The 26,847-nt window shown below is 46.1% G+C and overlaps 1 protein-coding gene across 1 annotated transcript in view; it reads left to right on the top strand.

Annotated features, from left to right (window-relative positions):
• Nucleotides 1–26,847, top strand: part of LOC309548023 (uncharacterized protein) — a 156,194-nt gene that overhangs the window by 66,679 nt on the left and 62,668 nt on the right. The window contains exon 12 of the mRNA XM_082248001.1: nt 10,659–10,695. Coding sequence (XP_082104127.1) covers nt 10,659–10,695 — 37 coding nt within the window. The remainder of the gene's footprint in view (nt 1–10,658; nt 10,696–26,847) is intronic.

The raw sequence follows: 26,847 nt of genomic DNA, 5'->3' as shown, positions 1-26,847 counted from the left end.
TTTCGGACAGGACACTGGACGGGGGGCAAGCCAACAGTTCCATTGCAAATTGTGCAAGCTCTGGCCAGAGGTCAAGCCTGCCCCCCCCAGTAGTCCAGGGGTTCATCACTCCTCAGAGCGTCCACATCGGCCCTTAACCCGATGTAGTCGGACACCTGTCGCTCTAGGCGTTCCCTGATGCTGGATCCGGAGTACAGTTGTCAATGGGTCGGCTGAAAGAATGATCTCATATCTGAAGTGACCAACACATCTTCAAAACACCCTCTTCTTGCAGGCGCTGTTGGATTGGTACCTGCAACTGTTTCTATGTGAGTGGAAATTCCTCTGCCAGTGCACGCAAAAGCAGAATGCAGCATTTCTCTAAGCAAGGCCTGGAAGTGCTGCATTCTGACCGCCCTCTGTGATGCTGGTAACATTTCCGCCATTTTTTTGCTTGTACCGGGGGTATAAGTACGTTGCCACCCAATACAGGTCCTTGCCCTTTATGCTTTTTATACGGGGGTCCCTCTTATACGGGGTCCCTCTTAAAACACTGGAGCATGAAGGCCCCCATTTGCACTTAACTGGAAGCGGTGTAGTGGCCTGGCTCCTGCTCATCATCCAGGATAATGTCATCCTCGTTCTCCTCCCCCCAACCACGGACAACACCATGGATCCCAGAAAGGTTTAAAGCATGCTCTTCTTGCTCCTCCTCATCCACCCGGGCACCATCCTCCTCTGACTCCTCTTCAGACTCCTGTTGTTGACTTGTCTCAGATGGAGTAGCACCACCTGGGAATTCATCCAACATTGCGACTTCCTCATCTTCCTGCTCCTGCTCCTCGACGGCTTGATCAATGACACGACGCAATGCACGCTCCAGAAAGAAGGCATAAGGTACAATGTCACTGATGGCACCCTGGCCGCGACTGACCAGTTTGGTGATCTCATCAAATGGCCGCAGAAGTCTGCATGCATCGCGCATAAGCAGTCACTGGCGCGATGAAAAAAACCCAAGCTCCCCAGAACCTGTCCTGCCACAGAGTTTGTACAGGTAGTCGTTAACTGCACTATCAAGCATATACAAGGTTGAGTTCCATCGCGTCGGGCAGTCACAAGTAAGACGCCTGACGGGCAGGTTGTGTCGCTGCTGAATGTCAGCAAGGCGAGCCATGGCTGTGTAAGATCTTCTGAAATAGCCCCAGATTTTCCTGGCCTGTCGCAAGACGTCCTGGACCCCAGGGTATTTGGGAACGAATCGCTGCATGACCAAGTTCAGGACGTGTGCCATGCATGGCATGTGTGTAATTTTGCCCTGTTTCAGCACGCTCAGCAGATTGGCACCGTTGTCGCACACCACTTTTCCAACTGTCAAATTGAGCGGTGTCAGCCACTGATCTGCCTGTGAACGCAAAGCTGAAAGGAGGCGCCACTCCAGATGACGTCTGTGTGACGAAACGCGTAGGGCGGAGTTCTCATACGTCAACGTCACTTCCGGTTTCAGAGAGCTGAGCCGTGGAACGCGGAAGTATCTTGGCGTCTCTCACTGAATGTGATCATTCTGAATTGTGAGTTTTCTACACTTGTTTTCAGCCTTTGTTATGTACTACACCATGGGCTTTCTTGTTTGTTTGAGCACCCAGATCGTGTGAACGTCACCTGGAGGCCCACCTGAGCCCGCTCACTTCATACATAGAAGATACCCCAGTTTGTCTATTAAGTTTTGGAGACTACTAAACAGTATCAGCCAACCAAAAAACCCTGCATCTAGAGGTTGAGAAGGGTGAGTGCGATACCTAGTGGGCATCACGGGTATAGGCACTAGACTCACCAGCATCACTTGCTATTTTAGCATCTTGAATTTATTCACTTGCACTATTCTCATCACCCTTAAAGGGACGGATTTATTTATTTGTTTTTAAACATCATTTTTCTTAAACACATTGTCACTTCACAGAAAATAAGATAATAATTAATCGAGTACTAATCACATTGGTACATTTATTTTCTTCACCAAAATAATCAATACAAGCACTGTATAAGATAATAAATTTCAATACACTCTGTGAACCTTTGTTTTATTTATAGTATACACAACAATATCTTTTGGCACTGAGCACTTTTTTGTGGGCCTTGACATAAGCCCAATCTATGCTAATTTTGGCACATGCACTTTAATTATCATCAACAAACTATCTATTTATTTATTTATTTGCATGTTTGATCATAAATTTTTATTATGATGGAGATATACAGTATATCTAGAAATATTTTTGCACTATATACCATCTTCCCATCTCATTTTCCTCATAAACAAGTAGCGCCTTTACCAAATTTTTTCTTCCTTTTTCAATGCATGCAAACCGTGGCGGTAAAACCAAATCTACCCGGGTGCCACGGGTTACATGCTTGACAGCCGTCAGAATGTTCACCCAGTGGGCAGTAAAAGTTATATACCTTCCCTTGCCGTGTTTGCTAGACCACGTGTCTGTGGTCAGATGTATCTTGGCACCGACACTGTGTGCCAGAGATACATTCACTTGCTGCTGAACATGGCCATATAGCTCCGGAATGCCCTTCTGCGAGAAATATTTCCTTCATGGGACCTTCCATTCTGGTGTTCCAATGGCCACAAATTTCTGAAAGGCCTCCGGGTCCACCAGTTGATATGGAAGTAGTTGGTGGGGCTATAAGTTCGGACAAGCCAGCAGTCAACCGTTGGGCAAAAAAGTTATCCAGCGTCATCATTTTTTCACGCTCCAACATTTGGGCCATGGAAGCCTGCCTTTTTCCAGAACAACGTGAGGATGGCATGATGGAAGGTGGATTAGAGGACAATTGTGAGGAGAGAGGAGAAGGAGAAGAGGCTGGGCGGTGAGAGCCTGGAGTGTGGCTTTGTGGGTTCTGATGGTGTTGCTCCCACTGGGCTCCGTGATGGGAGTTCAGGTGCCTTATTAAGGCGGTCGTCCCTAGGTGAGTGTTGGGCTTACCGCGACTTATGCGTTGACTGTAAAGGTTGCAGATGGCAACACTATTGTCAGCAGCGGACACATTAAAAAAAGCCCACACTGCAGAGCCATGTGCCGGCATCCTGGGAACGCCAGATGTGACTGTACATGGTTGATGGCTCGCTCCTGATACATTATCAGTCTGCTGCTTTGTCCCTCCTGTGCAATGTAAGTTCTGCCTGCTTCTCCTCCCTATCTGCTTGTCCCTCTCTCCCTCTGAACTCCCCTCCTCTTCCTCTCTTGTGGGTGCCCACGTGACGTCCATAGACACGTCATCATCGACGTCACCTTCCCCACCACTAACATTCAAGATCTTGGAGTAGGCAGCAACAGCGGGGACCAACCTCCTTTGGCTGATCTGGGTACTATCGTCAGACTGCTGGGTGGCGGCTGTTGCTACCTCCTCTTCCTGATCCGATGCCAAGAATGGCTGCCCATCGCAAATGTCTTGTGATGGATCGGAAAATAATACCAGTGACTCAAGCGGAGGGTATATGGGGGTGGTGGTGTTGGTATCTTTGGGGGTGCACACAGCAGAGAGTGAAGAGGGTGCAGATAGAGAGGATGAGGAGGGTGCAGAAGAGAAAGGCTGAGTGAGCCACTCAACCAAGTCTGGTGTGTCCTTTGACGTAATCGAACGCACCTTCTGAAACTTCACACTTTGGCTCCGGCCTACTGCTCCTGCCCTACCCCTACCACCACTGTGTAAGGGCCTGCCTCTTCCTCTGCCTGTCATTTTTTAAACTACCCTGTGACAAAAGTCTCTAGAGAAGCGCAGTATATGTGGAAGAAGGTATATAACACCCCGCTTCAATTTGTGGTTTTGGGGGGCCACTGGTCTATCACACCAGTTCTACAAAAAATTGGCCAATAACTGTTGTCACTGTGTGTAGCACAGTTAATGCAGCAAAAGGGGCAATATTTTTGCAGGACACAAATACACTTATAAAAGTATACTGTTAGATAACAACCCGCTTCAATATGAGGTATTGGGGGGCCACTGGTTTATCACACCAGTTCTACAAAAAATTGGCCAGTAACTGTTGTCACTGTGTGTAGCACAGTTAACGCAGCAAAAGAGGCAATATTTTTGCAGGACACAAATACACGTATAAAAGTATACCGTTAGATAATACCCTGCTTCAATATGTGGTATTGGGGGGCCACTGGTTTATCACACCAGTTCTACAATAAATTGGCCAGTAAGTTTGGCACTGTGTGTAGCAGAGTTAACGCAGCAAAAGAGGCAATATTTTTGCAGGACACAAATACAAGCAGTTATAATACTTTTTTAAAAGTGCTTTTGTCACTCTTTGTAGTATCGCTGCAGAAACGCTCACCACACCAGTCACAATGCTGCACAGTGCACAATACAAATCCACTATAATATGCTTTCTATATTCGAAAGTATATTATAAGTGTATTACACCCCTATATAGTGCATTTCACACCAAAGAATAGTACACCTATACCAAATACCATTCCTTGAAAGGACTTTTGTGGTCCTATAACAGAGCGATCTGTGTCACTGACAATCTGTCCCTGCTCCCCACAGCAAACCTCTCCCTACACTGACAAAAGAGACAATATAGATATAGTACACCTATACCAAATACCAGTCCTTAAAGCGGAGTTCCGGCCTCTGAGGTCAAATTTAGATAAAAATACCCCCGGGACAGTCAGGGCTAGTACATTCCACAATGGATAGCCTCTGAACTGTTCCGGGTCACACTTACCTATAAGAAGAAATACTTACCTTGAAAAGTTCTTCTCCAGAAGCTGTTTAGCAGGGAATGCCGCGCCTGCACCGGAAGTGACGAGCGGGGCCGTTGCAGGCGCATTGACTCCTGGGAGCGATGACGTTCAGCTCCCAGGAGTCATCGCAAACCGGAAGAGACGGAGCGGGCCGCAGCCACAGAGGGAGGAAGTGGAAGGAAGGTGAGTATATTTTCTTCAATTTTCTTCAATATCAAGATAAGTGACCAAAAAAAAAAAAAATTGGGAGCATCCATTTCTTTTTCAGGTGGCCCTTAGCAAGCAGATGGCCCAAAATCATTTTTTTTTTTTTTTTTATTTTGAGGCCGGAACTCCGCTTTAGAAGGACTTTTGTGGACCTATAACAGAGCGATCTGTGTCACTGACAGTCTGTCCCTGCTGCACACAGCAAACCTCTCCCACTGGCAAAATGGCAGCCAGCTCAGGTCTATTTACAGTACATCCATCCCCCACTACAAATGAGGCAAGTCCCATTGGCTCTGGGGCAGCCGCCCCCTTAAAAAATTCTACAAAATTAGGAGTATCCCACAAACCTGGAAAGGGGGAAAAGGGAATGAACAAATGTACAATCAATAAGTTAAGTGAAAAAAAAAAAAAAAAAAATATATATATATATATATATATATATATATATATATATATCTATCTGTACAATATAGTGCACGATAAGTGCATTTGAAGCAATGCACCCCCCACCAAGCAAAGCCTGCTCTGGTGAGTGAATATAACAACCTAACTGACTATCACTGAATTCTGGACCACCTGAAAGTGAAAGAAAATGGTTAGGCACTTCATAAGCATACAGTTACCATTACAATCTGAACTCAGGATGATGAGAAGACCCTCCCCGCAGGGGCGTGATTCTCATCCTACATCCCTGACTAACATGGTCAGCTTCTTCTGTAGTCTTGACACTCCGGTCAGTCCACTTCTCCAAGGTGGTTCTGAGCCCTGCCACTGATTACCATTTCGGTTCTCTCCACAGGAGGTCGGTTGCTGGAGCCTGAGCAACCCAACAGTCACCAGGGCACCCTCCTCCCCCAATTTCTTGGTATGCCGCCCACTTCTTCCTGAGCAGCTGCTTCTGAAGTTCCAGTCCTGGCCCGATAGCCTAAGTAGTCCATCGGTAACTTGAGGTAGAATCTCGAAAAAATTTTAGTTTTGTTTGTAATCCACGACCCCGGCCCGATGGCCCAAAGCGTCCCCGGAACAACAATATGGAGTTGCTCCAAAAAGTTCTCTGAAGAAGGACGGCCCTCTAATTTGAGTCCATTTGATGGTGTGTCTTTGTTTCCTAACCCACTCTGCAAGGATAGAAGGGGAAGGGGTAGAGGAAAGGGGACATACGCCCCAACAGTTTTAAAACTTGCAGGAACTTGCTTTGTTCGGTTCCGAAGATAGGCTAGCCAGCCATTTTTAAATTTTTGAACGTTCTCCTCAGATATAGAAGTCAGGATGGGGAATCCTCACTAACTTCCCATTGTCATTTCAGATGCGGATCGACCAGGCCTGGTCCGATCCGTCTGGGCGGAGGACCTCCACTTGGTCCAGGTAAATGGTTCCACTGGGTTTTGACCGACAAAAAGTTCTTCCATAGATCCATCCTGGAGGAATTTCTGTATGGCTTAGGGACAAACAGGAAGTCCCATATGGCTTCATCACACCAGGACTTTCTTTTTGCCTTGATTTCGAACATAACCTCCCGTGGAGCATAAGGATAATCATACCCGTATTCCACAGCAACCTTCTTCTGCAGCCACCGCTGCATCCTTGAAAATCTGGGAAGGGTTTTCCGGTTCCCTCTCCCAGCTGGAGAAAATGGGGTCTATTCCCACCCGATCAAAGAGTGATAGGCTTCATTTTGGTCCCAAGCCTGGGCATAGTTCTTGGGTGGGGTTAGGTCTGGGACCCGACTAGCATAGGCCTCATAGAACCCCAGACTCTTGGCACGCTCTCCCCGCGCCACAGAGTCCCTAGTCTCTTCATCCGGCATTTCAGGCAGGTCAAGACAGGGTGGACTGCTCCGCTCCTCGGATCCCCAGTCCCACGCAGTCTCATCTTCAGATCTCCAGATATCTATTTCCTCTTCTAAGGATCCAAACCGATTCTGGAAACTAGGAGACCCCACATCGATGACCCTGGCTTCCTCCTCACTGCTTACGCAGACTTAGCTTCTACTGCTGCAGTTTTCAATGCACCAGGTGGCCACTCCCCGGCCCGCACTACCTGCATGCATCCTGGCTCAGACATTCGGGTCTCCTTCCATGAGCAAACTGGACCACTGACAGATTGCATGGCCTCCAGCTGCACCATTACTTTCAGCACTCCTCTCCCATGACCCTGGAGAGACCCTGATTCCACAGCCGACAAGGCCCGAGTGACTCTGGTCTCCCACAGCACACACAACTTCTGTAGCTGACCTTCACTCCTCTCTGCCCGCAGCAGCAGATGGCCGCAATGCCCGCACTGCCTCCAAGCTTTCACCCGCATGGTCACATTCAAACACTGGGGACTTACCAGGCCCAAATGCTCCACACCTCCTCCGGTGGATAACGCCAGTCCTCCATCGGGCACCATCCGCACCCCTGCTCCCTGATCTGCCCAGCAGGTTCTCCGGCAACATGTGAGTCAATCACTGATGTACTCCGACTTGCTTCGACATTCGCCATCTTGCTCCTCCGCACACATGTCTCCCTCCCAGCCACACCCGGAGGTAATTTATGAACTCTACCTCTCGCTCCTGATTGGATGTGCGTGAGAGACATCTCCATCCACATTTCCTTATTGGCAGTGGCTCCTCCTGCTAGGCAGAACTCTTCAGCACGCATTTTCCCATGCGGTGCAGTAACTCCTCCAATGCCGTTCTCTCTTAACTTAGCCGACATGGAAGTCACTGCAAAGCGGACTGTGCCCCTCACCTGACACGCTTCCTCTCTTCTTGCTTGTAACAGGGCTCCAGCTGTGCCTCCATCACTATGAGCCAGCTGACCCTTTTGCCAGTCCAGAGAATTGTCCCGCTGTCATATGCACGGTCAACAGTCCTCTTCCTAGCACATGCACAAGCAAGGCCCACCATACTGTATCCGAAAATGTCCCACTGTCATTAGCTGCATGGCCGACAGATTTCTTCACAGTATCCACACTGCTACTGTATAGAAAGAATGTACCGCTGTCGTCATATGCATGGTCAACACTTTTCCACAAAGTCTTGACACACACGCGGCCCCCGTCACACCGATCCACGGGCCTCCATTTTCTCTGTCCATACTTGCACCATTTACTGTTAAGCGGACACAGTTCTCTCACCTCCCAGTACTTCACGGGAGTGTACAACTTATAGCTCAGACGGAAACTTACAGCATTTGGATATTCAGATTGCGATTCTGACAGGAATCTTCCGGTTGCCCTGAGCAACCATCGTTGTGCGATTTTCTCTTCATCCCACTCTCCCTATCTCCTGTAGAGCAGGCCTCACACTTGTATTTAGCATTAGAACACAGTCTCTGGAGCAAAAATTAAATTTTTGAAAAGTTTCTTCCTCCGTTGCTATTAGCAACCGGGCCGGTAACCCAGGGCGACATCCCGGACGAGCCCCCAAATGTAGCACTACTCCCTTGGGAGCTGTTGGTTACGGATTCCCCTGGGATACCCATAGCAACAACTTGACAAAATAACATATTCTAAGTGCTTGGCTCAGTCAGAAAACAGTCCAGGGGTTTTGGGTTTTTGTTGATTTATTTGAAAACTGGGATAGGAGAAGGGATAAGTGGGATACTCCAACTGAATAACTATGCACAATTGCTGGGACTTTCTGATTAGCTGAATGCAGCAAGGCAGCTGCTTCACCTTGCCACTACAGTGAAGAATTAAAGAGGAAGTAATCGTGCTGAAAAAAAAAATGTGAAAATAAACCTGTAAAGACAAAGGCATAATGAGTTAGTATGCATCGCATACTAGCTCATTATGAAGTACTTACCTAAAAACAAAGCCCCCGCAGTGCCGACATGTCGGCCGTCCTTCTTCCTGGATCACGTCCTCCGGCCATCTGATTGGCCGGAGGCGCAATTACATCACTCCTGCGCATGCGTGCGGGAGCCGCCGTTCACGGCACTGGGCTCTAAAGGAACGGCACGGGTGGCCGTTCCTTCAGAGCGAATGCGCCAATGACATCATCGGCTGCATGCACTGTAAATATCTCCTAAACGGTGCATGTTTAGGAGATATTTATAGCACTTAATGTATATGTAAGCCTTTATATAGGCTTACCTATAGGTAAAAGTCTTTAAAGTGGGTTTACAACCACTTTAAATGAACTGCACTGTATTGTGAATCACTCTTCAGGGTCCTACTTGGCACCCCATTTGTCCCTATTCTTCAGGGTTCTAGACGGTATCCCCATCCTCATCTGTGTGAGCTAGCCCCTTGATCCCCTGACTTCACTGGAGTGGTCTCCCTTCCTGGGCAGACCCTTTGGCAAGTCCCCTGGTACTCACGAAAACACTGTTTTTCCCTGAAGACTCTGCCAGCAGCTCCACTGTCAGATCCACTGGATCTTCTGCAGCTCAGCTCCACACCTGGTTCACTAGGCCGACTGCCTAAGACCACTTTCCTCATACAGCAGGAGGAGACACAAGCCATCAGCCTCCTCCTGGGACTCTGCTTCCCACCAAAGACGCCCTGTCACATGCCCCCCTGACTTTTATGAGCAATCCCAGGATGCACTGCAAGAGTGCCCTCTCACTGGGACTCTCACAAAAGCCAATGTGTCACTGGCTAGGTTTCCTCCACCGTCCAACAGGCTCCCCTATTGAATGCAGTGGGGACACTACCTTAGACCCAGTGAATCACACCTGGGAACATGCAAAAGGCAACCTAACAGATCAGGCTCCCCTGATAAGCAGAAGGAGCATAAAATAGCTGTGCATCGGCACTCCCTCTGCAACATGATGGAGCTTTAAGGCCCGTACACACGATAAGAAAATCTGAAGGGAAATTTCGTCTGACGACTGATCTGCCAATTTTCGGATTGTTAGTATGGTGCTTTCGACAGCCGATTCCGACTTTTCGGCTGACAAAATCCTGATGTTCAGGCTATATAATTTTTGTTGTCCGTAATACAACGTCCGATTTTCATCTCATTAGTACAGATTTAGACGGAAAAAAATCTTAAGAGCAAGACTAGGCATGCTCAGAGACGAAAGAACACATACAAAGCAATCCAACACATGACATCACTTCTGAAGTAGAATTCTGTCGTACGGGAAAATTCGTATGAAAATAACCTCTTCACTTTCCACATCAGACTAGCATGCCACAAAAAACGGAAAACAGATCGTTCGATAATCTGATCGTGTGTACGGGGCTTTAGAGGTCCTGCAAACAAGAATGAGAGACATTTCCCAAAAATAGGTTTGACATGCTTGTAGCGTCATATTCAAAAATACTTGAGGCTGTAATGGTGCTAAAGGTGCTTCAACAAAGTATTGAGTAAAGGCTGTGAATACTTATGTACATAGGATTTTTTTAATGCATTTTCAAAGATTTCAAACAAACTTCTTTCACGTTGTCATTGTTTGTAGAATTTTGAGGAAAATAATTAATTTAATCCATTTTGGAATAGGGCTGTAACATAATAAAATGTGGAAAAAGTGAAGAGCTGTGAATACTTTCCAGATGCACGGTATATATGGTGTAGATGGGGCACATAGTAAACATTTGTCTTAGATGAATGACCATGAATTGACCAGCTGGTGTGAATGAACCCGTAAAACACTAGAAAGACTTGCAGAATGATGTGAGCAGAGTCTGAGTACAAAGTGAAAGTGACGATCTCAGACGTTTGGTCAGCTGTTGGTGGTGTGTTAACCAATGAAATCCCTGGCATGTTGAATACAGGAAGCAAAGACCAAGCAGCAGAGAAAACTCACTATCAGTACGTACATAAAACTTCTACTAATAATTGTATAAAAGTGGCAGATGGCTGATGGCTGAATAGTTCACAGGCATTTCTGCTGTTCTCAGAATAGGAGCACTGCAGTGAATAAGGTTTAGCAGGCATTATAACACATGAAAATGATTTCAGTTCAGCATGCTTGGAATGTGTGCATTGTTTTAAAAAAAAAAAACTGTATTTTGGGGGAATTTGGCTCAAATCACAAAGCTTTAACTCTTTTGCTGCCAGGCTGTGTTCTCCCCTTATAAGCTCAGACTGCCAGACAATTTTTGCTATTTTTAGGCTGGGCTCACGCTGGTGCGACTTTAGACATCATATGTGATTTGCACCGCATTGCTGTGCAGATCACATGCATTGTCTGCACAATGCAAATTCAGCCATACAGTGGTATGGCTGAATTTACATCGCATTCAGACCAAACTCGTACTGGACCCTTTTTTTGGTGCGCACTGGAATCGGATCACATGGGTGTTCACACCCATGTGATCCGATTCCTGTACCATTTCACAGCTTGCACTTCGATCTGCGAACCGATCTGGGGGTGTCATTAAGTTTACATTGACACCAATTTGCAGATGACAGTGTGAACCGCTTGTTTATCAGGTGTGATGCGGGAACCCGCACAGGATTCGCAGGGTTTCCCGCATGGCACCAGTGTAAACCCAGCCTTAAGGCTCTATTTACACCTGAGCGCATCATTTTTTTAAGACGTTTTATGGTTTTTTTTTCAGGCGTTTTTTCAGGCATTTTTTGTAGGTGTTTGAAGGCAGGCATCGCCATCTAACAAAAAACACTTGTAACCTGCCAAAAAATATGCTCATGTACTTTTTTGAGCTTCAGGGGTTTCGCTTCAGGCGACAAAATGCTCATATGTGAACAGGGGCCATTGAAATGAAAATGATTTTCCTTGTTGGGCGTTTTGAGACTTCAGAGATGATCGTTTTACGAGCTGAAAAATGCTCAGGTGTGAACAGGGCCTACTCTTTCTTCACTGTTTGTCACTTACAGCTTTAAAAGTTTGTAAACCGCCCCCCCCCAAAATCGTACCAATACATTTTTATAAATCCTGGACCTGTAAAATATAAAGGTTGTGCTGCTGATTTTGTACATCCTGCCATAGGTGTGCAAATGTTTATAAAAATTGTATTTAGTATAAAAATAAAATGCATTTGAAATTAGCACACCCAAACAAAACTTAACTTGGAACATCCTACTAAGGGTTCATTCAAACAGGCATCTAAATCAGTGTTTCTCAACTCCGGTCCTCAGGGCACACTAACAGGCCAGGTTTGCAAGAAAACTGAAATACATCCCAGGTGATATCATTTGCTACTCAGTGATTGCAGTATTCTAGTCTGCATCTCCCCAAGGTAATACTTAAAATCTGGCCTGTTAGTGTGCCCTGAGAACCAGAGTTGAGAAACACTGATCTAAATTGTGTATAGTTCTGTACACATCTAATCGCAATGCTATAGGAATGAATAGGGCCATACACACAACTGCATCTACAAACGAAAATGCACCCGCGTTTAGTGGTGCACAAAAAAAAGTGGGTCACAGCTGTATCCGGGGCCGTAAATACCTGCAGAGTTTATGCATGTGCAAATTTTACACATATGCTCCTATGATTGAGTCCTATATTTAACAGATAAAACTGAAAATAGAAAGTATGCAAAATTGTAGCTAGGGCCCAAGCAGACCTGTTTTGTGGACTTCAGGAACCAATACAATACTAAACAAAATGGCAATAATAATAATTATAATCCAGAAACTGCTTCTCACTTCCCTAAACCATTATTTATTGTATAAATAGAAAGCAAAAGCATTAAAAACCATGGAAAATGATTATGGAATACAATGCCTCGCTCCCAAAATCAGTCTTAAGCCCCGTAAACACGTGCAGATTGTCGGCCGAACGATCGGCCGTCTTTTGTCCCTGGGCTGTCGTGTCCGCTGAAAAGTGCAAAAGACTGCACACGAATTTTGTCGGCCAACAACAGCCGACTGCAGAAGTGATGTCATGTGATGGTTAACTTTCCCTGTGTTTTTTCTTTTCTGAGCATGCCCAGTCTTGCAAATCTGCTGTCTGTCGGCCGAAATCTGTACTGACTGGCGAACAATCGGCCGTTCTGGTGTCGGCATACAAAAATTTTAATGCTTGTACGACAGATTCTGTTCGGCCGAAAGTGCGCTGTCGGCTGTCGGAAGCATCATACTAACAAGCCTAAAATCGGCCGATCGGTTGTCGGCCGAATCTTTTCGGCCGACAATCTGCACGTGTGTACGGGCCTTTAGGCTCCATGTACACGGGACATTAGAAAAAACGTGCTGCAAAGCTAGTTCTGATGCCGGGAAAAAGCAGCTGTTAAACGTGCTTTCAGTAGCTTTTTTCCATTTGCTTTATTGCACGTTTGGCCACGTTGCTTTTAGCAGCGTTTTTTCTGCCTCCATTCAAAATCAATGGTTCCCTATGGGAGCCTATTGATTTGAATGGAAATCGCACCGCAAGTCGGATCAGGATGATGCGACTTGCGGCGCGACTTGCGCTGTGAGAATCTTGAGGGGGAACTCCACGCCAAAAATGGGAAAAAAACTGCGTGGGGGTCCCCCCCAGGTTCCAAACCAGGCCCTTCGGGTCTGGTATGGAATTTGAGGGTAGCCCCATGCCGAAAATACGGCGTGGGGGTCCCCCCCAAAATCTATACCAGACCCTTATCCGAGCATGCAGCCCGGTAGGGCAGGAAGGAGGAGGGGACGAGCGAGCGGCCCCACCCCCCCTGGACCATACCAGGCCACATGCCCTCAACATGGTGGGGGGTGTTGGTGCTTTGGGGCAGGGGGAGCTCTGCACCCCCCACCCCAAAGCACCTTGCCCCCATGTTGATGAGGACAAGGGTCTCATCCCCACAACCCTGGCCGGTGGTTGTGGGGGTCTGCGGGCAGGGGGCTCATCGGAATCTGAAAGCCTCCTTTAACAAGGGGTCCCCCCAGATCCTGGACCCCCTCCCTATGTGAATGGGTATGGGGTACACTGTACCCCTACCCATTCAGCCCATAAAAGGCAGTGTATGTAAACGACAGGAGACGTTTTGGAAAGTTTATTAAAAATCTTCATCTGTTCTTCTCTGCTCTGGTCTTCTCCCTCTCCTGGTCTTCTGATCTTCTGCTCCTTTGCTATCCGCTCTTCTGCTCTTTTGCTCAATCCAGTGCTGTGACGGAGAGTAGTGTCTCTCTCCACTCTCTCTCCTCACAGGACAGAGAGGTGGCAGTGGGAGCCATTGTCTCCTGCTGCTATTATTCAAATCCAGTGATGAGAGAGTGAAGGTGGGGCCAAGCCACGATATCTGTGTCAATGGACGCAGTGAGCGTGGCTCAGGAACAAGCCCGTAGGTAGGCCACCATAGGAAGAGGCTTCCTATGATGGCACACCAGGAAAAAGAAGAGCCAGGAGTGCTGCTTGGGGACCCTAGAAGAGGAGGAGCCAGGAGCACCTGCGGGGGACCCTAGAAGAAGAGGATCAGAGCTGTTCTGTGCAAAACAATTGCCCATAGCAGTTAAATATGACATGTTTATTATTAAGAAAAAAAAAAAAAGAAGAACATTTACAATCACTTTAACCATGAATTATGACCCTAAAATGATTGCTCTTACTCTGACAGTCACAGTGATGCAATTTATGTTTACATATACTGGTACATGCTGTACATTTGCATTAAGGTGTGTATGGGGGCTGTTTATAAGTTATATATATATATATATATATATATATATATATATATATATATATATATTTATATTTTATTTTTGAAAAAAAAAATTTTTATTTATTTAACTTTATTGCTCTCACAAGGTGGCTAACAAGTCCCCTGTGTAACAGTAATGGGCAGGTGACAGGTTTATGGAGATCAGGGGTCTAATAGACTGCCAATGTCTCCCATGTCCTCCAATGCAGGTAATCAAACACGGATCATGCTGAATTAGCTTCTTCTAACTCTAAACCCAGAAGCGATGTTTCTTGTTGCTTCCAGGTCCTTTTGTCTCAGAGGAGATTGGAAAATGGAGGTTCCTTGATCTCCTCCTACCCTTAAAGTTTTGGCACTTTACCACGATTCCTGGCTCCCTTTCAGAGCCTTGTAAATGTGATCTTTAAAAAACAGCAACAATCTCATGGCTACAGCAGCAGCCGCAAGCTTGCTTCACCCTCTTGAATACCAGGACATTTATAAACGTCCTTGGTAGACAAGGGGTTAGGCATCAATGGCAGTCGGACAGAAATGTACACATGTGATCACAGCAAAATGTATCCCCGATGTCGCACTCGGTGTTCAGTACCACTGCTGAACGTGACCCATTCAAGTGAAGAGGGGTGTGTTACAACGGTGAGACAAATGTTAGGCTTCTATTTGCGGTAAGGTGTACCCATTCAAATAACTAATTTAGTTTAAAAAAAAAACGCTTAGGAAGCAGTAGTATCACCTACTGAATGCCTGTCAGCTTTGCTTGCACAACTCTCTGCAAAGTGATCCACCATTGACGACGCTTCAAGAGTGATGCACGAGTAAACCAACCCTTAGAGAGTTAGGCCCTTTTCACACGGATGTTCTGATCTGGTCCTCCTGTCTGTTTTTCAGGCGGAAACACCAGTGAAAAAAGGACTTTAATGGACTATATCTCCTAGGCAGTTTTTTCTATTCCTGGTTTTTTTTTCCAATCTTTTGGAAATAAGGACTTTTATGAATAAAGACATTAATAGCGCTGCTAATGTTATTTCTTTCCAGGTCGATAATGACAGGTTAAAGTAACATATGTATTATTTGATTATTCATCATCTATAGCAGCGGCTTTTGTTAGAAACTTTTGAAATATTTGATCTCGGGGGAGGAATATCCAAGATTCCTCAGTGGGAGCGCTGGGTGAGTGGTTGTGGTGTAAGTTTTGCACACTAATCACTATTGTTCAGTAACTATCAGTACAAGTTTTCAACTGTGTTGTTGCTTGTGAAAGCAGAATTAGGTATTTACTATTTACCTGCCATAGATCTTTATCCAGAAGCTTTGCCTTGAGTCCAATAAACATTTAATACATTGTTTAAGCCCTGGTGAAGGGGGATTTATTTGGACACCAAAACACATTGGAGACTACTTGCAAAACAACAAAGGACTTTGGACTCCTAAGACTTTTGTTTGCCATTCTTTATGGAGTAAGGGCTCTTTCACACGGGCGGTCCGATCAGATTCGCCTGTCAGTTTTTTAGGCGGATCTGATCGGATCTTCCATGCAGCTCTATGGGGCAGCGGGTGTCAGCGGAGGTCATCTCCGCTGACACCCGCTGCCATCCGCATCCGATCCTGTGCTGAAATCTGGACGGATGGAAACCCTATTTTTCCATCCGTTCAGTAATCGGAGCGGATCTGATGAGAGCGGACAAGCGGTCCGCTCTCCTCCGATCCCCCATAGAAGGCAGCGGGGGGCTGAGACACCTCCCTCTCCGCTCTGCAAGCGGAGACGGAGCTGTCATCCGCCCGGCTCAGCGGGGATCGCGGATCGATCCCCGCTGAGCAACACGGATCCGCCTGCGGAGGCGGACCGTGTGAAAGAAGCCTAATTTCTTCTCCAGCGTTGCCATCTCTGTTGTGGGCAGCTGAAGCCAGCGCGATCCTCTTCTGCGTCCTCTTCCGCGTCTTCTTCATCCAGAATGAGCCTTCACCGGCCCCTCTCGTCACTTCCGGTGTGGCGCCGCATTCCTCCACAGCTTCTGGGCATGCCCAGAAGCTGTTTAGCAAGGAATGCGGGCACCGGAAGTGATGAGCGGGGCCGGTGCAGTCGCATTGATTCCTGAGAGCGATGACGTTCAGCTCCCAGGAATCATTGCAAACCGGAAGTGACGGCGCGGGCCGAGGCCACAGAGGGAGGAAGTGGAAAATAGGTGAGTATTTCTTTCTACAATTACAAGGTAAGTAAAAAAAAAATAATCCTAACTATCCAATTCCTTTTCAGGTGAAGAAGAGCAAGCGGATGGCCACAAAATCGATTAGGTCGATTTTGTGCCCGGAACTCCGCTTTAACTGCAGACTTTCAGCTTTAATTTGAGGGTATTTACATCCAAATCAGGTAAAAGGTGTAGGAATTACAACAGTTTGTATATGTGCCTCCCACTTTTTAAGGGACCAAAAGTAATGGGACAAATGGCTGCTCAGCTTTTCCATGGCCAGGTGTGTGTTATTCCCTCATTATCCCATTTACAAGGAGCAGATAAAAGGTTGAGAGTTCATTTCTAGTGAGCATTTTGCATTTGGAATTTGTTGCTGTCAACTCTCAATATGAGATCCAAAGAGCTGTCACTATCAGTGAAGCAAGCCATTCTTAGGCTGAAAAAAAAAAAAAAAAAACAAACCCATCAGAGAGATAGCAAAAAACATTAGGTGTGGCCAAATCAACTGTTTGGAACATCCTTCAAAAGAAAGAACGCAACGGTGAGCTCAGCAACACCAAAAGACCCGGAAGACCACGGAAAACCACTGTGGTGGATGACCGAAGAATTCTTTGCCTGGTGAAGAAAACACCCTTCACAACAGTTGGCCAGATCAAGAACACTCTCCAGGAGGTAGGTGTACGTGTGTCAAAGTCAACAATCAAGAGAAGACTTCACCAGAGTGAATACAGAGGGTTCACCACAAGATGAAAACCATTGGTGAGCCTCAAAAACAGGAAGGCCCGATTAGAGTTTGCCAAACATCTAAAAAAGCCTTCACAGTTATGGAACAACATCCTATGGACAGATGAGACCAAGATCAACTTGTACAAGAGTGATGGGAAGAGAAGAGTATGGAGAAGGAAAGGAACTGCTCATGATCCAATGCATACCACCTCATCAGTGAAGCATGGTGGTGGTAGTGTCATGGCGTAGGCATGTATGGCTGCCAGTGGAACTGGTTCTCTTGTATTTATTGATGATGTGACTGCTGAAAAAAGCAGCAGGATGAATTCTGAAATGTTTCGGGCAATATTATCTGCTCATATTCAGCCAAATGCTTCAGAACTCATTAGTCGGCGCTTCACAGTGCAGATGGACAATGACCCAAAGCATACTGCGAAAGCAACCAAAGAGTTTAAGGGAAAGAAGTGGAATGTTATGCAATGGCCAATCACCTGACCTGAATCCGATTGAGCATGTATTTCACTTGCTGAAGACAAAACTGAAGGGAAAATGCCCCAAGAACAAGCAGGAACTGAAGACAGTTGCAGTAGAGGCCTGGCAGAGCATCACCAGGGATGAAACCCAGCATCTGGTGATGTCTATGCCTTCCAGACTTCAGGCTGTAATTGACTGCAAAGGATTTGCAACCAAGTATTAAAAAGTGAAAGTTTGGTTTATGACTGTTAATCTGTCCCATTACTTTTGGTCCCTTAAAAAGTGGGAGGCACATATACAAACTGTTGTAATTCCTACACCTTTCACCTGATTTGGATGTAAATATACTTAAATTAAAGCTGAAAGTCTGCAGTTAAAGCACATCTTGTTTGTTTCATTTCAAATCCATTGTGGTGGTGTATAGAACCAAAAGGATTAGAATTGTGTTGATGTCCCAATATTTATGGACCTGACTATACCTTGTTTCAACAAGAAGAGTGTGTCAGGGTGTAAAAAGGTGGGACCCAAATAGCAATAAATATCTGGCAGAGGTTCAAAGCCTTCCTCTCCATATCCAAATCTAAAAAAGTATTAGCTAAGGTTGGACTTTAACGCTAACATTGTCATAACACTTTTTCTTCTTTATTTCAGATTTAATAATGCCGTTAAGAACACAACACTGGTAAGCACTAACAAATTCCAAAAGGGATTTTCTAAACATACTAGCTTATTCTGACATCTGACTCACTTCTTGGCAATCTTCAGTATGGTCTTTGGTTTTTTGCATTCTGTGTAAAGAGACTCTCTCACCACTTACGTGGCTCCTTAAATGAGCTCTAATCCATTTTTTATTCTTACAATGGTTTTGATCCTACCCATCCATGTAAAGTAAAACCAAATTATTGACATCCTTTGAAGTCATATCATTACCTAATATGACCGGTGAAGAGGATGATTTTAAAGGTTTACAGCATACAGAGATATATTGTGCAACTTATTGTGGGTTTGAAGTCATAAAAAGATTAAGAACCCCTGACTTAAAATACAGTATAAAATGGTGCTCACAAATCCTCTGTACATGGCATTAAAGTTACTTTACACCAGCATAAATAACCATAATTCCATGAGAAGTGTCATTCTACAGATGAATACCATATTGTAAATATAGCCATATAGTGAAAAACAAATAAAATATACATGAAAAAGTCCAATGTGACAGTCCCAACACCGAATAAGTGCTTCAAGATGGAGATATCCTTTTTGGTTTTCACCACTAGTGCTCAAGTGGTAGGTGTGAACTCACCAGAGGTGTTTGACTACTTTTCACAGGAAGGTAAAAATCGCTTATGCTATCCAATAGGTATTCCTCAGCTTCAACGTCTCCACTTGTTTGCTCCATTAGTGCAACTCAGTGACAACTCAGAATATTGGATTTTCCTTAAATTTCAGTCCCAGTGACAACTATTGCATGGCTTACAAAAAAATTTAAAATTTTTGGATTGTAATCAAATAATTTAAAATCTACTAAAATTATCATACTATTGAGACCCCTGCATTTGCAAGGTATTCACTGGTTTCTTACAGCTAAGACAACTTGTGCAGTATGTGGATTAACCAAAATATTGCCCTTGAAAAGAAACCTAGGTCTTTACTGTACCCATTCCAAAGCTCCTCAGAGATTTCTCTCTATGGGCATCCCCCCACTAGTCAGTTCACCCCATGTGGGCAGAGGATTCTGAACCCTGGGATATATTGCACTATCTACACATTAGCTTGGGTGTGATGGCCAGGTGTATAGAGGGCACACTTAGCAGGGAGATGGCAGATCTGAAGTATGAGATTACCAGCCTTAATGACAGAGTGACTGCACTTGAAACAGACTATCTGCACTGGAGCCTCATCAGTCCTTCACACACCCAACAATTCACCACATTGTTCCTTTAAATTTGAGGAATGTGAAAACTGGAATCGATGAAACAATATGTGTGTGAAGGGGAATCTGGAATCCACCAACAGTGCTAAGCTAAAACCTACAATACAAGCCATCTACAACACTTTACTGAATAAGCCCCCTACAGCCAAGTCAAGGTTAGAATAAGTCCGACATGTCCACCTCCGGAGAAGACAGTCATTGGACAAAGTCTGCACTGAAAGAGGGGGCTGTGTGTGATTACATGTGGGAACCCAATCGGGGATTCCTGGGGATTAGATGTGGGATACAGCCCCATTGAAAGCAAAGGGAGGCCAGCAGCTCCTGCAGCTAATCCTGGCCGCTCACATGTAATTGCTCATGGAAAGAATACCTGCAAGTGATTACCCGTGGATGCAGACTTTCTGCATCCAGGGCCAATCACTCATTGCTAATCGTTCTATAAGCAAATACATGTTACCAGCCATGATTAGCTGCGGGAGCCATCAACATCCGATTGCTTTCAATTAGGTAATAATAACAATAATAATAGAGTGCAAAGTTTCTATTGAAAAGTCAATTTATCAAATGCAGTACCATATCCCCTACAGATGTATAGAGATTACAAAGATAAACCCTTATTTAGGGAAAACAGGACTTTTAGAGGTACCTTAGGTATACATAGAGGTGCATCTCATAAAATTAGAATATCATCAAAAAGGTAATTTATTTCAGTAATTCAATTCAGAAAGTGAAACTTATATATTTTATATAGATGTGTTATACACAGAGCGATATATTCCATTTCCTTTACTACTGATTATGGCTTACAGCTAGTGAAAACCCAAAATTCAGTATCTCAGAAAATTAGAATATTACTGAAAAGTATGTCCATGTACAGTATAGTATGCACTCAAAACTTGTTAGGGGGTTCTTTTGCATGAATTACTGCATCAATGTGGCCTGGAATGGAGGTGATCAGCTTGTGGCACTGCTGAAGTGTTATGGAAGCCCAGTTTCTTTGATAGTGGCTTTCAGCTCATCTGCATTGTTGGGTCTGGTGTCTCCCATCTTTCTCATTACAATAACCCACAGATGCTCTATGGGGTTTAGGTCAGGCGAGTTTGCTGGCCAATCAAGCATAGTGATACCATGATCATTAAACCAGGTATTGGTACTTTTGGCAGTGTGGTCAGGGGCCAGGTCCTGCTGAAAAATGAAAACGGCATCTCCATAAAGCTGGTCAGCAGAGGGAGGAATGAAGTGCTCTAGAATTTCCTGGTAGAGGGCTGTACTGACTTTGGACTTGATAGAACATAGTGGACCAACACCAGCAGATAACATGGCTCCCCAAATCATCATTGACTGTGGAAACTTCACACTGGACCTCATGCAACTTGGATTCTGTGCCTCTCCACTCTTCCCCCACACTCTAGGACAGTGGTTCTTAACCTGGGTTCGATCGAACCCCAGGGGTTCGGTGAGTCAGTCTCAGGGGTTCGGCGGGGGGGCAACAGGGCAATTGCTCCCCCCGAGAAAATATTACTGATTGTGAGGCCAACCCCCCCCCCCCCCGGAAATCAGAGCTGCGGTCGGGACGACTCACAGCCATTACACATAGACACTTGACGCTCTGCCCCCTGTACCTCCCCCAGCAGGTTTCCAGCCTATCTCCTGCAGGCTGCTTGCTGCTTGAGTGGACGGGATGGGGATGTACCTGACCACGGAGATCGCGCCCGCCTGGAAGAGGGAAGTGTGAGCAGCTGAGCAGAGGGAGCCAAGTGAATGTTCCTGGAGGTAGGCTCATCTAGCTGTACATGGTGGATTAGTTTGCAAGCACCTCTATGCTAAGTCTGCTGAGTTACTGCAGCTTAGCATAGAGGTGCTGTTAGCTGACAAATGGAAATGCATGTCCTTTTCATTTAGCTCAATAAGCATTGTGAATGCCCCCTGGTGTGTGCCCTCCTGATACCCCATGGTATGCCCTCCCAACACCTCCCCCCAGTGTGTGTCCTCTTGACACCCCATGGTGTGCCCCCCTGAAACTCCATGGTATACCCTCCCAACACCTCCCCCCAGTGTGTTCCCTCTTGACACCCCATGGTATGTCCTCCCAACCCCCCCAGTGTGTGCCCTCTTGATACCCCATGGTATGCACTCCCAACACCTCCCCCCAGTGTGTGCCCTCCTGACACCCCATGGTATGCCCACCCAACCCCCCACCCCAGTGTGTGCCCTCCTGACACCCCATGGTATGCCCTCCCAACCCCCCACCCCAGTGTGTGCCCCCCTGACACCCCATGGCATTCCCTCCCAACCCCACCCCAGTATGCCCTCCTGACACCCCATGGTATGCCTTCCCAACCCCCCCCAGTGTGTGCCCTCCTGGCTCCCCCAGTGTGTGCCCTCCCAACCACTGATGTGTGCCCTCCTAACACCCAGTGTGTGACCTCCTGACTCTCCACTGGTGTGTGCCCTCACTACCCTCCCCCACATGGTATGCCTCCCAACCCCCCACCCCAGTGTGTGCCCTCCTGACACCCCATGGTATGCCCTCCCAACCCCCCACCCCAGTGTGTGCCCCCCTGACACCCCATGGCATGCCCTCCCAACCCCACCCCAGTGTGCCCTCCTGACACCCCATGGTATGCCTTCCCAACCCCCCCCCCCCCAGTGTATGTCCTCCTGACCCTCCCCCCAGTGTATGCCCTTCCAACCCCCTGGTGTGTGCCCTCATAACCCCCCAGTGTGTGCCCTCCTGACCCCCCCCCAGTGTGTGCCCTCCTGACCCTCCCCTGGTGTGTGCCCTCCCAGCCCCCTGGTGTGTGGCTTTACTGATCCCTGTACACTGTCCTATCCTCTGTCCTGTCAACTCCTGTCCTCTGCCCTATTCTCTGTACACCGTCCTACAGCCTACTGACCACTCTATCCTTCCCTACAATCAACTGACCCGTATACAATGCCCTACATGCTACTGGCCTCTGTACACTGCCCTACATCCTACTGACCTTTCTACACCACCCTAAAAACTACTGACCCCTATACACTGCCCTACATGCTACTGACCTCGCTACACTGCCCTACAAACTACTGAGCACTGTACACTACCGTACAAACTACTGAGCACTGTACACTACCCTACAAACTACTGACCACTGAACACTGCCCTACAAACTACTCACTACTGCACACTGCCCCACAGCCTACTGACCTCTGTATGCTGCCCTACAGCCTACTGACCTCTGTACGCTGCCCTACAGCCTACTGACCTCTGTACGCTGCCCTACAGCCTACTGACCTCTGTACGCTGCCCTACAGTCTACTGACCTCTGTATGCTGCCCTACATACTACTGACCTCTGTACATTTTACTTTGTATGATACGTTTAATTCAGTTCTGTAAACAACACCTTATTTTCTGGCAGTGCCCCTCCCGAGACTAGACTCATAAAATCATATTTTATTTTTCCAATTAAGAAGGGTTCGGTGAATGCGCATATGAAGCTGGTGGGGTTCAGTACCTCCAACAAGGTTAAGAACCACTGCTCTAGGACCTTGATTTCCAAATAAAATGCAACATTTTCCACAGTCCATGATGATATCTGGTTTAATGATCATGGTATCACTGTGCTTGATTGGACAGCAAACTCGCCTGACCTAAACCCCATAGAGAATGTGTGGGGTATTGTCAAGAGGAAGATGAGAGACCCCAGACCCAACAATGCAAATAAGCTAAAGGCCACTATCAAAGCAACCTGGGCTTCCATAACACCTCAGCAGTGCCACGGGCTGATCGCCTCCATGCAGTAATTCATGCAAAAGGTTCCCAGACCAAGTATTGGGTGCATACTATACTGTACATGGACATACTTTTTAGTAAGGCAACATTTCTGTATTAAAAATTCTTTTTTTTTTTTTTTTTTGGTCTTTTGTAATATTCTAATTTTCTGAGATACTGAATTTTGGGTTTTCACTACCTGTAAGCCATAGTCATCAAAATTAAAAGAAAAAAATGCTTGAAATATATCACTCTTTGTGTAACGCATCTATAAAAAATGTATGAGTTTCACTCTTTGAATTGAATTAATGAAATAAAGTAACTTTTTGATTATATTCTAATTTTATGAGATGCACCTGTATATCCACCACATTTAAAATCATGTCAGTATCTTATGGGTTTCACAGGTATTTCAAAGTAGATAATCTTAAAGTGTTACTAAACTCACAACAGTAAAATCAGTTTGTAAATACAGTAAAGTATGCTTGTTATACTCACTGTGGTTCCTAAGGGGTTAATCCTCTGCATTGTGTAAAAAAGGCTGTTTGATCCACTGTTCTCTGATCCTCCCCTTCTTCCAAAGTCCCCAATCCATCTCCCAAAAGTAGAGAGCCTTGGGGGAAAGCTGCACATGCTAAGTTTGGTGTATATTGCTAGAGAAATGTTTTTGGGGGAAGGGTGCATGTGATTGGCACATGGCCAATCAGCACTGTCCAGACAGAGAGACAGGAGTCATGCAGCCTCATAGGATAGTCAGAGTAGAATGAAAATTTATCCTACAAGCTTTAACCAGTGCTCAGCTGGAAACTAGCAGATGTCACAAGGCTGCTATATATTGCTGATGAGAAACGGTATTTACAAAGTAGCAACCTATGCTGATGATCTCCCTTCTGTTTCAAATACACAGACATCCCCCTGACCCTTCTGATACTTTTAGATAGTATGGCCACCTTTCAAATTTCAAGATAAATCCTATTAGGTCCAGATCTCTAAACATATCCCTTACTCCAGATAAATTACAGGTATCAAACAGTGGGTGCGGGTTGAGAAAGAGTAGACCCCAAAACCTTTGTCATCCCTCCTGTAGCCCCCCCCCCCCCCTTGAAAAAAGAAACCTTACCAACTATAGCCACTTAAGCCCCAGCCCTATTTTGGACACTTTTTGTTCACGCGTTAAAACCAGTATTTTTCCCTAGAAAACTACTTAGAACCCCCAAACATTATATATATTTTTTTAGAAAAGACTCTGGAGAATAAAATGTCGGTCATTGTAATATTTTTTATCACGGGGTATTTGCGCAGCGGTCTTTAAAGCGCCATTTTTTTGGAAAATTTTTGAAAAATCACATTTCACTAATTTTAAAAAATACTAAACAGTAAAGTTAGCCCATTTTTTTTTGTATATTGTGAAATAACATGTCACGCCGAGTAAATAGATACCCAACATGTTACGGTTTAAAATTGCGCCCCCCCCCCCGTGGGATCGCGACAAACTACGGCCAATAGAGATCTCAATCTGCAACGCTTTAAATTTATTTAACGGTGGGGCGTGGCTTGCGCGCATTGCTGAATGGCTGCTTGAGCCGATAGCTCTCTGGGACCGGCCGGGAATTCGTTAAAAAACGGGGAGTTATCGATCGCCACAGCGCTACCACTTACCTCTTCTGATACCCCGAAGCCCTGGGACAATGTCCACCAGGAAGAGGAAAGAAAATCGGGGCCCCACGAAGCTCACGGCCTTCTTCTCCAGGCCGCCCTCACAGGCAGGAAGGATCCAAGATGGCGCCGCCGCGCCAGCAGGCCGCAACGATCCGGCGGCGCACACAGATCTCCCTGATGCTGACCCCGCTTCATCGGCAGATGGACCCCCACTTCCTTCCCCTCCGGATTCCGCCACAGCGACGCCGATCTCGGGGAGTCCTGCCAAAACGAGGATGAGGATGGATGATCATGGCAGCTCAGGATCCACAGTGAGTAACAGCCTTTACTCCATTCACTCCCTGTCATCCCTGCAGTCCTCCATATCAGCTTTCCCTACTACAGGGCAACCTGTCATGGACACTACCCTAAAGAGCATGCTTATCTCTTTTCAATCCTCAATGATGACTAACCTATCCTCTATCATGGATAGATTTACACTGGAAATGAAGAGTGTGGGGAGCAGGGTGCACTACATGGAACAGAGAATGGAGGACTGTACAGATACTATTAACGATCTTGTGGACGCTTATACTGAACAGAAAGATGACAATATATGGATCAAAAACAAGCTGGCAGATCTAGAAGATCGCTCTCGCCGCAATAATGTTAAAATACGGGGAGTTCCTGAAGATATTCCCCCTGCAGAGTTGCAGCAATATGCTACCGCCCTGTTCTCCTCTCTAGTGCCTGCACTAACCCCTATTGAGCTCACTATTGACAGGATACATAGACTGCCTAAACCCAAGTTTCTGGAAGCCTCAGTTCCCAGGGATGTCCTCTTAAGAGTTCATTTCTATCCTGCAAAAGAGCAAATCCTGCAAGCGTCCCGAGCACTGGGCACTCTTCCAGCCCCCTACTCGCAAATACAGCTATTCGCCGATTTATCCCAGCACACGCTGCAACAACGCAGGCAGCTTAAAACACTTACCAAGGCCCTGGCGAACCACAAAGTTACTTATAAATGGCGCCACCCAGCTACCCTTTTGGTCACGTACAATGGGATACCTCACACTATTTCTACGATGGAAGGAGGGATGAAACTGCTCCATTCCTGGGGTATTATCCCCGACCCTCCGAGGGGCCCTCCGGATTTCCCACATCGTACCCCGCCTCCATCCCAGGGGCATCATCATAGCAGCTCCAGGCAAAGGTTCACACCGTGACTCTACTGAGTTCCCCATACTGAGCAACACATGGCCCGGCCGGCCCACTTTTGAATGATTTCTGTGCACCTTTGTTTCCACCAGAGGTGGATTTACCCCCTGTTTATATCAGCAAGCCTGACCCAGGATACCACTTGCTGATTCTCACCTGTTACCAGTTTGTCATTTTTGAACGCAAGCTCACATTTTTTCCACTTGTTCTGTTGTTTTCTCTCCCTACGTGTTTTATTGCAGAGTAGGGACATCTTCCATCCTCATCTGAACGTATCGGAAGTTCCTGCTGGTCGTTACATCTGAGACATTTTCTATCATCACCAGATAACCCAGAGATACCGAACCTCTGTGAAACCCGCCAGTGTCTGCTTTTTTCCTGGACCGCAAAAAGTTCACATCCAAATAGCTTGCCGCCTCTACATGAGCACTGGACCTTCAGGTACTGTCAACTCTTT

The sequence above is a fragment of the Pelophylax lessonae genome, assembly GCF_965119305.1.
Source record: "Pelophylax lessonae genome assembly, chromosome: 2".
NCBI lineage: Eukaryota > Metazoa > Chordata > Amphibia > Anura > Ranidae > Pelophylax > Pelophylax lessonae.
Note: the sequence above shows the minus strand (reverse complement) of the source record. Positions and strands in the feature narration are given on the sequence as shown.